The sequence below is a fragment of the Eurypyga helias genome, unplaced genomic scaffold (assembly GCF_000690775.1).
Source record: "Eurypyga helias isolate BGI_N326 unplaced genomic scaffold, ASM69077v1 scaffold8287, whole genome shotgun sequence".
Taxonomy (NCBI): Eukaryota; Metazoa; Chordata; class Aves; order Eurypygiformes; family Eurypygidae; genus Eurypyga; species Eurypyga helias.
Window position 1 is genome coordinate 18,945 of NW_010262232.1, and position 14,288 is coordinate 33,232.

The 14,288-nt window shown below is 40.0% G+C and overlaps 1 protein-coding gene across 1 annotated transcript; it reads left to right on the plus strand.

Annotated features, from left to right (window-relative positions):
* Positions 1-2,174: 2,174 nt before the first annotated feature.
* Positions 2,175-13,809, plus strand: CCDC158 (coiled-coil domain containing 158; the record flags this gene model as incomplete). The annotated part of the gene is given in 14 exon segments (XM_010155623.1): positions 2,175-2,200; positions 2,604-2,703; positions 2,706-2,840; positions 3,230-3,339; positions 3,591-3,918; positions 4,266-4,349; positions 4,963-5,066; positions 5,941-5,970; positions 5,972-6,060; positions 9,356-9,474; positions 10,961-11,162; positions 12,395-12,679; positions 12,682-12,866; positions 13,620-13,809. Coding segments are annotated over 14 exon segments (1,987 nt in total), but the record flags the coding sequence as incomplete, so codon positions are not given.
* Positions 13,810-14,288: the final 479 nt, after the last annotated feature.

The window sequence follows — 14,288 nt, forward strand, 5'->3', positions numbered from 1 at the left end:
ACGGCCTGTTGATGTGTGGGTGTTCCTCCTGAAACCAAGACCCAAAATGGGGCAGTCAGCCACTTCATTTTCTTTGCTCAAGTGGAGCGATCATCTCTTGACTCTGCGCCCACTTTCTCACCAAGAATTGAAAACACCAGGTAGGCAGTCACCTGTGGGCATTCAAAAAACATTCCTTGTCTGAAGAGATTTCGGTTTTGTTTCTGAACTGAATTTTTGGGACGGTGCTCTGGCTTTTTCTCTGAGGGGAGGGAGGAAGCCTCCTCACACAACTGCTGCCTTCAGTCAGCTCAGGGTCACACCACCAGCCCCCCTCTCCCCCCCCAAAGTGCTACCTTGCTGGCCTAATACCACGAAGAAGATGACCCTTTCCCCGTATGAGAGGATTTTCATCTCCAGTCTCAGGCACGGCATCATTAAATCACCCGCCATGACGGACCGGCGCCATAACTCCTGTGCCCACGGCCTGAGGGGGGCACACGAGAACGGCCCATCTGCGGCTGGGGCGGGGCGCTGAGGGGCCTCCTCCTTTCCCGCCACAGAAAGGCGGGTGGCCGCGTGTGGCGGACATTGTGTCGGGGCTCAGCCGCTGTCACCAGCCGATCACCCCTTCACGGCACGGAGAACGTGGGCAGGGGGTGACGGGCTCCATCCTGGGTTAGGAAGAATGGTCCTGTCGTTGTGGAGCAGTTGATCTTTCAGGGGCTGCGCTGTGAGGGTTGGGGCAGTGTGTTCTTGTTAAGGAAGCATTTCTGGTACTTGGGGTTGGGGTCTGGGATGAACTTTTCTCCCTTACATGCCCTTAGGAAGCACCCACGGTGGTCTTTTTCAGTCAAATGGCTATATTGAAGGTGTCAGATTATCCTGCAGCTACCTCTAGTCAGGGCAGTGTTGATAGTGTCTGCCCTTACCTGTAGCTAACACCTCTTCTTCCCACTTTTCAGGGTAACGGATTCCTCAGGATGCTTTTCCCCATGCTCTGCAGCCCTGCTTGCACCTGTCCCCTCAAATCCTTTTTATCAGTAATGTTATAAATGAAAATCCGGATTCATCGGGATGCGTTACTACGAACGCAGAGAGGCGGCACAACAAGTGCGCAGACACAGGAACTCGTTGCATTGTGGAGAAAAACCTGCTGCGTGGACAGAAGTCAGCTGCGTGTTGTAACGGTCATTTGTGTCACAGTCCTGCGATGCACACACAACAGTACTGACGCTAAGTGACAGGGAGCTGCTCTCCTTCCTGATCCCACAGTACTCCATCACTGGTAGACTTGCTACATTGATTATTTTTCCATCATTTCAGATTCCTCTTTGTCCCTCAACTATTTTTTCCTCGTGTTTCCACTTAATTTCTATTTACAGCTTATAGGTGAACTTCCAAAACTTGCCTATTAATGTCACCTAGGCTGGATTTCTTTCTGTTTTGTTGAGAAAAGTTCATTTGCCTTTTTTTCCTTTTTTTTTTTTTTTCCCCCCCCTTCCTACTTTGCCCACATACATTCCCCCCTGCCCCAGGAATATAGCGAATGATCTGTTGCCTGATAAATTCCAATAAAATGAGATGGTGTGGATCAGCACAGGTTTCCTTTCTTCTATTCTTGAGGTTTTATTTAACCAAATACTTCTCTGATTCTACAAGTTTTCTGAGATGTTCCTTATTATGCCTGCAAATGAAGTATTTGACAGATTTCTGTGGTTTGAGTGACCATTGAGTTACAGTTTTCTGTCAGTAAGGTAGCATTTTACTGGCCAGCTAAGAGAAAAAATGTGGGAATAAAATGAAATCCCTTTTCAGAAAATAAATCAACTTAGTTCTGTTTGATTACATATTATTTTACTTGTTTGAACTTTTATACATTACACCTGCTAGTGGAGCTGCAGCAGTTGAGGATGTGGCACTGTGTTGCCACAGGTAGGTGCAGCCAGGGAAATGCAACAGTGTTAATCAAACAAATTCTTTGGTTTCACTTCTCTTTTCATTTATTCATTCCAGCTTGCCTTTGTGATGCAGTGCAGTTGGATACTCTCCTGTGCTCAGTCCTGCCTGTTCAGCAAATGTTTCTGTGTGCTGTTCTGCCAGGAAGCACTGGGGAAGACAAACAAAAAAGGCTTTGAAACTCTACAAAGAAACCACCAAATTCCCAGTGGAATCAATGATAGAGTCTTTGAGTCATGAGGAATCTTTACCAAGTGGCAAGGTACGTAGCGTGGGCAAGTATTAAACAGATTACAGAACAAGATTTGGGAGTAAATCAATATAAACGTTGCAGGCTATTATGTGTTTTAGAAGGGTGCTCATGAATGCATGTTTCAAGTTGAATTCTCTTCAGGCCTTGCATCTTGAAGAGCTGTTGTTGATGCAAGCCCGGGGTGAAAGCAGAGAAGTTCTAGAACTAAATGTTCTTCTCTGAACACTGTGGCATTCCCCACCCGTGTGCAAGCCTGGAATTGGCTGGGTTTGTTGTCTTCAGAAAAAATGATTCCTGGGTTTCATTATCAATAGATAGGCACTGTGGGGCACTAATGCCCAGTTTGTACAGATAACGGTTTGTTCTCATGTAATGACTTTTGTTGCAATACTTAAATTTATCTGCCTTTCAGGTGCTGCTATCCCATTTCTCAGGAGCCAGAATGTTTTAGCTTCTTCATTCTCAGCACAGTGATGGAAAACTCATCCTCTTCTGGTACTGTCCACCCAATAGTGTCTTCTGTTCCAAATATGAAATACATACTGATTCTGAGAAAAAAAACGTGAGTGATGCTGGCAAAGAACACATGGAAAATGTTCTGGAAGAATACTCGCAGAAAGGTAGAGGTGTGCAGAAGAGGCTGAATGAAGTGAGTTGCAAATGGGGCAGCTTCTTAAGTATAGATGAGCTTTTGTTATTTTTGTCATTGCTGAGTCTTTGTACAGTTTCACCAGTGCTATTTTGAGCAGCCTCTTGGCTGCTGTAAGCTGTACTTGGCCGTCATGATTCCCACATATCGTTTGACAGACAGAAATAGGCAATGGGTAGTCATGTTGTTGGCACCATCCCTGCAGTGGTGTTCCATGCACAGTCAGTTCCATGCAGCACAGTGTGACTAGCTGGTTAACTAAGAAATATTTAATATAATAAAATAACCTCTTAATTCCCATACCCATGCTGCTCTCAGCCTCATTGGTTTAGGTTATGTATTCAGTATTTTGGTTGGTTTAGCTTGGTTTGGGTTTTTCCCTCCTTTAGACTACTCAGCTACATGAGCAACAGAAAATTGATTTAAGACTGATCACTGCTGATTTGCAGAGCAAACTGATGGAAGTGCAATTGGAAAGAGATGCGCTTCAGGATACCAGGTACGAAGGCCAAGACAGATGTATTACGGAGACTGTATGTATGTGCTTTGAGAGGCACACAGGATCTCCTGAGAAACTTGCTCTCAGGATTTAAGACAATGAGACTGTGGCACCTTGGTTAAGAAAACGGCTTATTATGTAGTTATAAAAAACAAAAAGCAGTTAACATAAGTATTACACTTAGGAGTCAGGATAAAAATCCATGTTGTGAAGCCTGTTTTTAAAATTATTTCTTTAGTTTCCACATTCAGACACAAGGAATCCTGGAGCCAAGAGAATGTAAAAATGCAGCTAAAAAATATCATTCAGGAGCTAGAAGCTGCCAACCAGCTGGACGAGGAGATGCTGAAGGAGGCTGACAGCCAAACTGAGCATCTGAAAAAGATGGTACACAGTCATGAGGAAGTACTTCTGGAACTATGTGGAATCCTAATGGACTACGAAGACAGCACAGGCAAGAAACTGTATGAGCATGAGAATATTACTAGCTTACACATCCACAACCTTAGCACAGCATTTGCTGATGTCCTGCGAGATTTAGACTCAGAGGGGTCGTACTTCAAAGAAAAGATTGTCCTGGTATGTGAAGAAAGTGTTGCTTTTCCTTCCAATACTCACGTTCTGTTTTTTAGAAAATATTTTTGAAAACTCCACAAGCTCCCATCTGAACTGGCCCAAGGAAATGGTTATGGCAGAAAGAGGTGCGAACGCTGCTTTGCAGTTAAGATGGCAGGTGCTGGTATGCCAGCCTTGTACACTGTCCCCACCTTGAGACTGTGTTTACTGGTGGAATTTAACTTGTATTGTGCACATTATCACAGTTCAAGGTGGAAGCAAAATGAAGGAAATGGTGCTTTGAGAACTACTACTTAACTGCTTAGACCATCTTTTCTTCGGGGGTTGGCATTGTGATCTGTTTACACTAGGTGGAAGAAGAACTTGAGTCATTGAAAAAAGGTTCACAGACTCAAACCCAACTTTTCTTTCAGCAACATCAAAATAAGGTAGCTGTTCTCTATTTATTTATTCATAAAAAACAAATAGAAGTTTTTTCACATTCCATAAGTAATAATTCTCTGACAATGATGATACTGGGGTGGGTAGTGGCTGGGCAGCTGCAAGTAATGTTTTTGAGGAATTAATTGTTCCTTTCCAGATATTTATTTGCTCTTGGCTTTGTGCTGCTTTTTCTTTCCATGCTGGCAATCTCCTGTTTTATTCACTGCCTCAAAAAGTAGTAATTTGGAAGAATCTGTACACCTTGCTTTTGTAAGTGTGATTGGTCACTTAGACATCTAGAATTTGTTGGGACACTAGTTCCACCGTTAAAAGAAAAGATTGGAAGCAATCACTTTGGTGGTTGCATCAGCTTTTTTTACAGTTTCTCCAAGAGCTTTGTTCCTTGTTGAAGAAGTCCTAATTTCCCCAGCTATCCATCTGAATTACGCAGTAACCTGTTCAAACTAAAGGATCAGTAACTCGATACATATTTCATTCACAGTCGAACATCAAAATGATTAAATTTCTGACTACTGAAAAATATCATTACCTCTTCAGTGGAGAAGTTATCATTTGCCAAGATTAAAATGAGAACCGGTATTTTCTTTTTGGAACAGGATTGAGCAGCTACTAGGGGAACATGAACAGGAGGTGGCAGCACTAACTGACAAAGCTAACAGTGCGTGCAGCTATGCAAATAGTATCCAAAACCATGTGAAAGTCACTCAGTATGTTTTTTGATTGTAGTATAGAAAATGTTGAGTAACCTCAATTTGAGAGAAAGCTTATGCTACTAGTGTACTCTGCTCTCTGCCCTACACTTGTGGTTTCTCAGGGTCTTTGTTTAAAGAGTTAATCGTTCCTTGTGTAAGTTATGGAAGGAAGAAAAAAAAAAAAAGGGAAAACCAACCAAACAGAGAGGCAAAATAGCCAGGCATTGCCCAGACTCTGAGAGTGGGGAGACTGGGGCTGGTTCTTTTCTCTGGCTGCTGCGGTTCAGAAAAGTAAGACCAGCAAAGTCTGTGGAAGTTCAGACTGGCTGAAGCAGTTAGCTGTGTTTCTTGCCACCAGCTTCCGAAATGTTGAATCTCTTTTATCTGAGTTGTGAACAGTTTCTGCGAAGAGTTAAGGGATGAAAGAGCTGTGGCTGAGTGCAGTGCTAGGTGGCTTAAAAAATGAGGACATGCCATTCAGTGTTGCAAGTTTAAAATGGGATTTAAATGTCAGTACGCGTTAATATCTGACGCGTTGTTGAGACTGAATACCTGATTGCAAAATGCTTCTCAGTTTTGCCTGTGGAATAGTTGGGGTGCATTTGGAAGCAGACTTATCTTTCTTACAACTTCCTTGAGAATAAACGAGTTATCATCAGGAGTAAAAGCATCAAGATTTCAGTTTATGTAATTTTATGTGAGATGGATATCAGAGAGCAAATCTAACCAGTTAGAAGGTTTAACTTTTATGTGATCCCACTGTGAATGATAATCATACTTCAAAGCAGTAGGTTTCATTGGTCATACTGATTGCAGTGATAACAACCACATGTTTCACACTTTCATGGTTCTTACAGTTTCTAATTTCTCATCCTAAAAGCTTTCTTAGAGAACAAACAAGAAACCAAAATTCAGTGCATGCACATGGAATCTACAGTTTCTCAACTGGGTTCTGAATTACAAGAAGCTAAGAGGATGCATGAAGACAAGGTGCATATGGATGATTTATGTGTTAGCATTAGTGCCAATGAAACTGGATATGTGGATATCTGAAATGTTCTGGATACATAAGGAAAGTCCTTTTATAAAGGATTACTTCAGAAAAACTGTGGGGACAGTATGATAAATTACATTATCCTTAACTATTTCTTGTATTATTTTTAAGGACAAGTTTTTTTTCTCTAACAAAATGGCTTGGGAAAACTTACTGAACGTAAAATAGTTTTGCTGAATGTATTGAAAGCATATCATAAATGATGCTTTTTGGAAATACGTAAAATTACTCTGCCACATAAACATCACTTGCACATGCAGGACAACAGCTTTGTTCCACTATACCACTGGAAAATATATCAGCAAATGCAGGCAGTAAAAATAGCTTCTTATTTAAGTTGTAGTACCCAGAAGAATTCTGTGGTAACTTTGTCTTGGTAAGCGCAAGGATGGGAGAACATACAGATTACAGCAGCGTTTGGGAAGGATTCAGGTGCCCAGAGATGAGTTAAGAATCTTTACATCCATTGAAATCCCAAGGCTTCTGATCAGCAGGATATAACATAAGCAAAAAAGACAGTCTGGCCAGCACCTGTGTATTCAAACTGTTTCTTAATCCCGTTAGAAAACATTAATCTTGACAAACCTTTTTAAACATGCATCTCCACAGAGACCAACTTTTTTCCAGGTAGTACAGCAGGGAATTTCTGCAGACAAATGGAAAGAATCTTTTACAGTCCCACCACAGAATCATTGCCGTGTCACTAACTGCAGCATTTTATATTCCATTTCCATATCGACTCTGCTGCATCTTACACTTACTTCACTGCTTTGGATTCAAGTTTTATAAACAGTTTGAATATCTTTAAATTCTTTGTTATTTTTGGTGAACGACAATTCACATTTTCCTTAGAAAATGGCCTGAAAACGGTTGCTCCACTCCCTTTAAAAATTAGTGGGGCTGACCCATGGAGAAATGCTTGATGAATCCAAATCCAGCTTAAGTTACAAGTCATGAGGATTTAGGCATCCCTCTCCTACATGCTATTGGAAAGAGAAAGGTCAGGTCACAGGAGTGCCATGCAGTTTGGCAGAGCTGATAGTCTGTGATCCAGAAAGGTTTGAGAATGGAATGGCAGGGATAAGCAGGTCAGGCCTGTGGAGCCATGGTATACGTGTACTTGCACTATAAAGCAGAGCAGGAAGGACGTAGTGTTTCATCCTTTCTGTAGGTTTCCACTTTTATCCATTGCATTCATTCACATGTATCAAAACTCACACTAGTCAGTTCCAAAAGTGACTTTTCACAGCAGCATAACTGAGCTGTGGAGAATTTGTAAATTAATCTCCATTACTGTATTTCATCCTCCAGGAAGAGTACAGTATATGGCAAGTTTTCCATGTTGGTTCTATTTCCCAGAATTCTTTTGATTCAGTCCCACAGTGCACAGCATAAGGTCAAACCACATACATAGCTATAACTGTGTTGTATATTCCTTAGCCATGTCCCCTTTCATAATGTTTGCCTCATAACAGATGTAAAAATGGAAACTAGGAACCAATTTAAGGCGATATTTCATAGTCTACCAACTGTAGAAAACATTGGGGGTTTATATCTATAAAAGAATATACTACTTTGTCTAGTAAAATTTGCTTTTGAATAGGAAGTGTAATGCACTGAACTGCTAAAATAGACTTTAGTGAGAGAAAAGTTGGTAAGTGGAGATCATTTGATCTCGGGCTGTTATGTGGAGTCATTCCTGAGAAGGTGCGAGACAATCTAAATAAAGCTTTTACAACTGTATGTCTCTCTTTTACAACAAGCGGTTCTCTGCACTGGTAGGAAAACACCTTAGCAACTAAAATTTTCAAGGGAGTAGGTGAAAACTGAAGTCAATGTAAGTTGTTGATACCAGGTAGTTTCAGCAGTCAGAAAATTGGCACTTAGTGGGTATAAAGGCAATAAATGTAATAAAGTGTTCTGTTTGGATATGCCAATGTTAATATCTTAATTAAAAAGTGTTGTAGACTGCTCCATCATCTCATACACTGCCAGAAGTTAGATCCTTTCAGCTAAAGGGACTGCCACTTGGAGCAAAACACGTTTGCCTGTGGATTTCTAAGTGTATTTGTAGTAAAGGACTATACCTCCCTGCCTTAGCTACACAAAGCATGCTGTTAGGCCTAGGTGCATCTGAAGAGCTTCACTGTATCACTAAACACAAAGTGAATATGGCTGAATATATTCTTGGGACCAAATTGTCCCTAAATTCATGTAGTGGTAAAGGAAAGGCCCTGTGTAAGGACAGCTCTTTCTGTCACCGTCTGTGATCAGCCCTAGATTTTCGGTGGAAATATGGAGCAGTTGTGTGAGGAGGGTTTCAGGGAGAAGTAATCTAGGATTTACTGAGATTTCTGACGGAGTGCTTCACGAGGTGAGAGAAACCCCTTTCAAAAGGGCCTTAAGACAATTAGAGAAAGAAAAGGGCCTCATAATGTCCTGATGCTGCTTAGGCATTGGAGCTCTAGAGAGAGAAGATTACTCATTTTATCCAGTTTTGGGGAAGAAAAACTTTGTAAGATCTTCAGAACTTTTCTTGACAATCACCCTCTCATATCATCCTGCTGTTCCCAGCCCCCGTTTGGTGAAAGACTTGAGGTTTTGGGACTAGCCCTGCATAAATGGCCCATTGCTAATTGAAAAGAATTATGTCATCATAATTGGATGAATGAAAGAGGAGGTGGAGGGGAGAAGAGGAAGGGAAGAGATTATTGCTTTTGTCACAAGCTGAAGAAAGGTGTTTGAGGAAGTAGAAAGGAAGTGCCCAGATCTTGATGTTAACCAGAAAGGGAATTGTAGACTCTAAAGTGTTTATTAGAAGAGCACTGTAGGAGATTTCATGTATTTTCTCATTGAATGATTCCATATAAATTGTGTTTCATTTGAATTATATTGGCTTTTCTAACTGCAAATCAAGCAAGGAGCTTGGAGTTGTTTTCTAAAGTGTCTCTTTTCCCATTCCATTCAATGTTTACAGTGTAGGTAAGGAATTTTTTACGAGCTGTGGATCAGGTTGGAAGCCATTTCATTCTCAGGAACATGGCTTAATTCTTCCATGAAATTGAGTTTAATTGCTGAAAGAAGTTAACACAATTCTGAATACACCTAGGGAATAACTCCGCTGAGCCAAAAGATGACATTTGGCCGTCTTCTGAGTAGATCCTAGAAGAAAACTAGAAGAAATCCAATTTACTATTTAGAATAATATACATTAAGATAATTCTTAATGAATATTTGTCTTTATTCTAAGTCAAAGATCTTGAGAGGCACTTGGACCTTGCTCGTTCTGAGATAGGAGAAGCTTGGACAGGACAGCATCAACGCAACCAAGAACCTGGAAATCTGAATGACTAGATTAATGAATTGTTGGTAAAAACAAGTGATAGTGTGGAAAAAGTCTTGCTTTCTAAAAGCCTCTCCTTACTGCTGGTGCTCAGATTTGCACGTTGCTTGTTTCTGAAGGGCAGCAGCCCCCTTATAATTAAGTTTGAGGATTATTTTTTACTTGAAACATCAATTAGCTATGAAGAAAGTTTCCCAAAGGCCTTTGGCATTAACAATGTGGGACATTCAGAATTAAGATTAGCTTTGTCATAAATTCAAAATCCATGAATCTCATGCAAATCGTCTTAAAGATAGTGAGCCACCTTCCTTTTAACCTCACAAATCTCGGTCCCTTAATACGTTTTGCGAGACATCTGGGATTTTCCTACCAGCACTTAACATTCCTTTGTAACTGATTGAGAATGTTCACAAATTGAATATACAGTACAAAAAAATTTGCCACATAGGGTTGGTTTCATCACAACTGGCTTCATGTACTATAATTAGCCTTGCTTTTCTTCTTACATACGATTATTCCTTTATGACTGAGTTTTGGGATATTAGTTCGTGTGGTTTCATGAGATTTGTTTGCCCAGTTAGTGTCACAGTGCTTCTGAAGGAGTTGTTGAAATAATTTGATTCCATATGGTGTTCTCCTGTTCAAGAATATGTTAGTGTAAATTTCTCCTACGTATTGTGCATAGAGAAGACTGGATTTGGAATAATTATGGTATAGTTGGAGGTTAGGAATCTAATTTTAGGATTCTTTTTGTTTCTGTGTCTTCAACTTATGTTTTTATTCTGCCATTCTCTGAGCTTCCTACTTAGTTCTCTACTTTAGCTTTAACAATATGCAGGTAGTTAACAATAGCAAAAGTTATGATTAACAGAAAAGCCTATTGATAATTCAGTTGGGCCACATTTTAAATCTGTATTTTTGAAATTAGTAGCTCTGAAATACGTATGTCAGTATTTTAAATATTATTTGCATTTTAAATTATCATTTATAATTTCAATTATATACTGTTAGTATTATCTCTGGGGTGGAAAAGATTTAAGCACTGGAGAACATGTGACAAATTACTGCATGAAATAAAACAAGAAATGAACAGTTCTTTTTACTGGTAGGGATAGGTGTTTACCCAGAGCAGCCTTCCCTGGCGCGTAGTGTAGTGCTTCACTGTTTTTCATTTCATGTTGGCACAATATAATCTTTCTTCATTTTGTGTCTCATACTGATTTTGGGATAGATACAAATGACATGAAAGACTTCAGCATTGAGGTGTTACATGCTTCAAAATAATTACAGCAGCAGTATATGAAGTTGAAAGTTACTGCTTAGTTGGAAGAAAATGTGTAGAAGGTGTCAGACTGGTTTAGCTAATATTCCTGTCTTCTGCTAAGTGTAAATCCATGCAGTAGTCCCTATTCAGATGTGTAACCCTGTAATTGAGTGTTGCTCATGTTAAGAGAAAGAACAAAAAAATCCTAAATGTGATTCAAGGAGGGAGATGACTTTAATTTCTTGTAGACTGAACTTCATAAAAGAGAGAGAGGACTAGGTCTAGAAAAAGAGCACAAAATGCAATTTTGGAGTCGGAACACAGACAACAGCATCACCATGGACCACCTAAGGACAGAACTAGACAACACAAACATGCAGTTGCAGCGCGTGGAAAACTCAGTGAAGGAAATGAGGGCTGAATGTCGCAGGCAGATGGAGCGCCAGGTCGGTGAGCAGCTGCAGCATGATAGTGTTGGGATAGAAAGGGCACAGGTAGGGGGCTGTACTTCAGATAGAAATACTGTAACTCTGCTTACCATGGGTGGGAGGCCTCTGGATCTCAGCTGCCAAAATTTTCCTTTCAAAGATGCAGATATGCAAGAGTCAGAATTTCCCTTTTTTTTTTTTTTTTTTAATCCCTATTAATATGACCTGTCCAGCCTTCATTTCTCTTTGCTGATGAGGAAGTAGAAGCATTACTTTTAATTTTTATTTTTGACCTACAAGCCTTAGGAGAAAATGAATGTTCTGTTGATAGTGTGTTTGATTTTGACTGCAAATCTCCAAAACAACATTTTGTAAATTTCCAGAAAGTGTGATGCTGCCAACCAAACTACTGAAGGTAGTGAGCACTTCTGTAAGAATAATTAGTAAATTAAAGGCCTTCATGATGCCTTACTTTATGTAGTGCTTAATGAAAACATGATGAAGTTTGTGTTTATAATCCAAAGTGAATACAGGGCTATGTCAGAATGATTACTGCTGACAAAGTAGATTCTCAGACACTGACCTTTTTCAGGACTTCAGCCCCTCAAAAATGAGCTGTAATTAGGTAACCCACTTTGCATTGTGATTAAAGATCAAGTTAATACCTTTATTTTCTACCAACCAGAGGCTTGTGCTACCTTACACATTGTTCTACATGTTCTCGATCCATTATTTTTCCTTTAAAATCTTCCCACCAGGAAGTTCCTTCTTTTCTTCTGTTTCTATTTTGTACTAGTAGCAGATCCTGAGTCACAGTACTTTGTGCTTTAAGTGCTGCCTGCAGGAACAAAATCAGTAATACTTTATTCACGTACATACATTTTTTTTTTCCAACTTGTAGTTAAGTTAGTTGGGTTTTAACATAAAGTCCTGGAGACCCAATTACTCTAAATTTTATAGTAACATTGCCAGTTTATTAATTTTTTTTAACATCAGTTTAACATTTTTCATTTTCTATAATTAAAAAAAAGCAGTATTCTAAGCAATACTTAATACTTCTTTTATTAAAATAGAGAAAGAGGAAAGAAAACCAGAAGAACCACATAGTCATTATAGACCAGACCATGCTGACCTAATTTTCTTGTAAAACTAAGATATTTAAGATGAATTATAGAAAACCAGAAACGTGACAGGGAATTCTAAAGGTAGAAATAAACATTTCACTTGGTTGATCCTTATATTGCTATTATTCAGATGGATGTGACTAAGGGAAAAATGAAAGCACTGGAAGAATCTCTTCTTGGACTGTCCAGCTGGAGTCAACCAAGGAAACACTCCATAAAGTTCAAGAAGATCTTAGAGCTGAACCGATCGATTTGGAGACCACTGAGAAAACAGTGTCCAATCTGACAGCCTGTTTGCAGGAGGACAGAGCCCTTGAGGGTGCCAATAAGGAAATCAAGAAGCTATATTCACAACTTGGCAGCAGGATCCAGGAGCTCCGGCATCTGGAGAATGAAGAGGCCCGTTTACACGATGTGCAGAGTGTGAAACACTGAAACTGCAGCTGTTAGAAAAGGAAAGGATTGAGATCTTCCAAAAGCAAATTGATAACATGACCCAGACTGTGGGCCAGCACAGTCAAACTGCTGGAGCAATGGAAGCTGAGAAATCTCAGCTCGTAAAAGAGAGAAATGACTGGAAACTCAAAGTAGAAGAACTTAAGGTGTGCAACTGATGCTGTATTTATGTCTCTGTAAGACCGTGTATGTTTTCTGGGTTTAAATCTGTACCTAAATGTGCTAATACTGTGGTTTTAAAGCAGGTCAGTCAATGCACCCTTGAATCCCAACAGCACTAGAAGAGTTAGTGGGCAGAGAAGGATAACATTGTCACATTACCACCAAAAATGAATAATTCACTGGTGCGAAGTGGTTGCCAGAAAGATTGCGAAAGCTACAATATATCATATTGTGTTCAGTGACACAATTGCCCGTACCAGTAACAGAATCAGAAATACAAAGTGTTTAACAGGCCATGAGCCCTCAGATTTGCCAGCTGAGGACACTGTAACTGGTTATTCCTCAGACAAGAATTACAGGATATGGTAGTCTTACACAGGTCAGCATCTTCAGAAAAAAGTCACACTGGATAGGGAATTTCATCCCCTTTGTCAGAAGACAGTTGAGCATTAGGAGGGAGTATGGAGGTACTGCTACAAGAGGATGGAAATCACTCTCATACCATACACCTGGTAAGGTTAAACATGCCGTAAAGCCATCAGATCAGGTTGTATTGAACACCTTTTCCCTGGATTAGCAATTTTCACAGAAGTAGTTTGATTTACTCTGGTGTTATTTCTTGCCCCAAACTGTTCTCTGACAACTGAGATTTAAAGTAATGATGTGTGCACATCTTTGTGGTTAATTTATATAATTATATGTATTACACATGGTTACTATTGTTATTATGTAAGTAGGTTGCAGAGGATGAGAAGGAAGACAAGATACGTGAAATAGAGGCCAGACCAAGTGAGCTAGAACTGGAAAAGTTTGAACGGACAGACACAGGCAGTGAGAGGCTCCATGCACTTCATGACATGAAACTGGAAAAAGACCAGCTAATGAATGAATTCCAAGCCGGTCGGAGTGAGCTAGCTGGCTTTGCAGGTAGGCAGCTTCGACTCAGCTCTGATAGCTTCTAAATTGGGCTGATGTTAAAAATAGAAGAGCAGCTTGCTCACTGAATCCAAATATGGCTGCTGGTACAGCAGAAGGTTCCTTGCCAGCATGGGATGGTCAGATTGCTTCAGACAGCTAAGTCATGGTTTGGGGTTCTGGCACAGAATTGTGGGAATGCAATCTTTTTGGCAGACTCTCGCTGCTCTGAGCAAAAATACTTAAACTGCCTGACTCTGGAAACCAAAGCAGCAGGTCTACTAAATCACAGAATAGAAACTTGACCCCTTTTTCCTGAGCTTTAAGAGCACTAATGGATCCCATTAGTGGTCAAATTACAGTTGAACTTTGTTTCTGTTTTGCTGTGGTTTCGCTACAATGTTATTTGCAAGTTTTATGTTCTAACTCCAAGCATTGTTTCACAACTAATGTGTGGGAAAACCCATCAAGACAATATTTAAAAAAAAAAA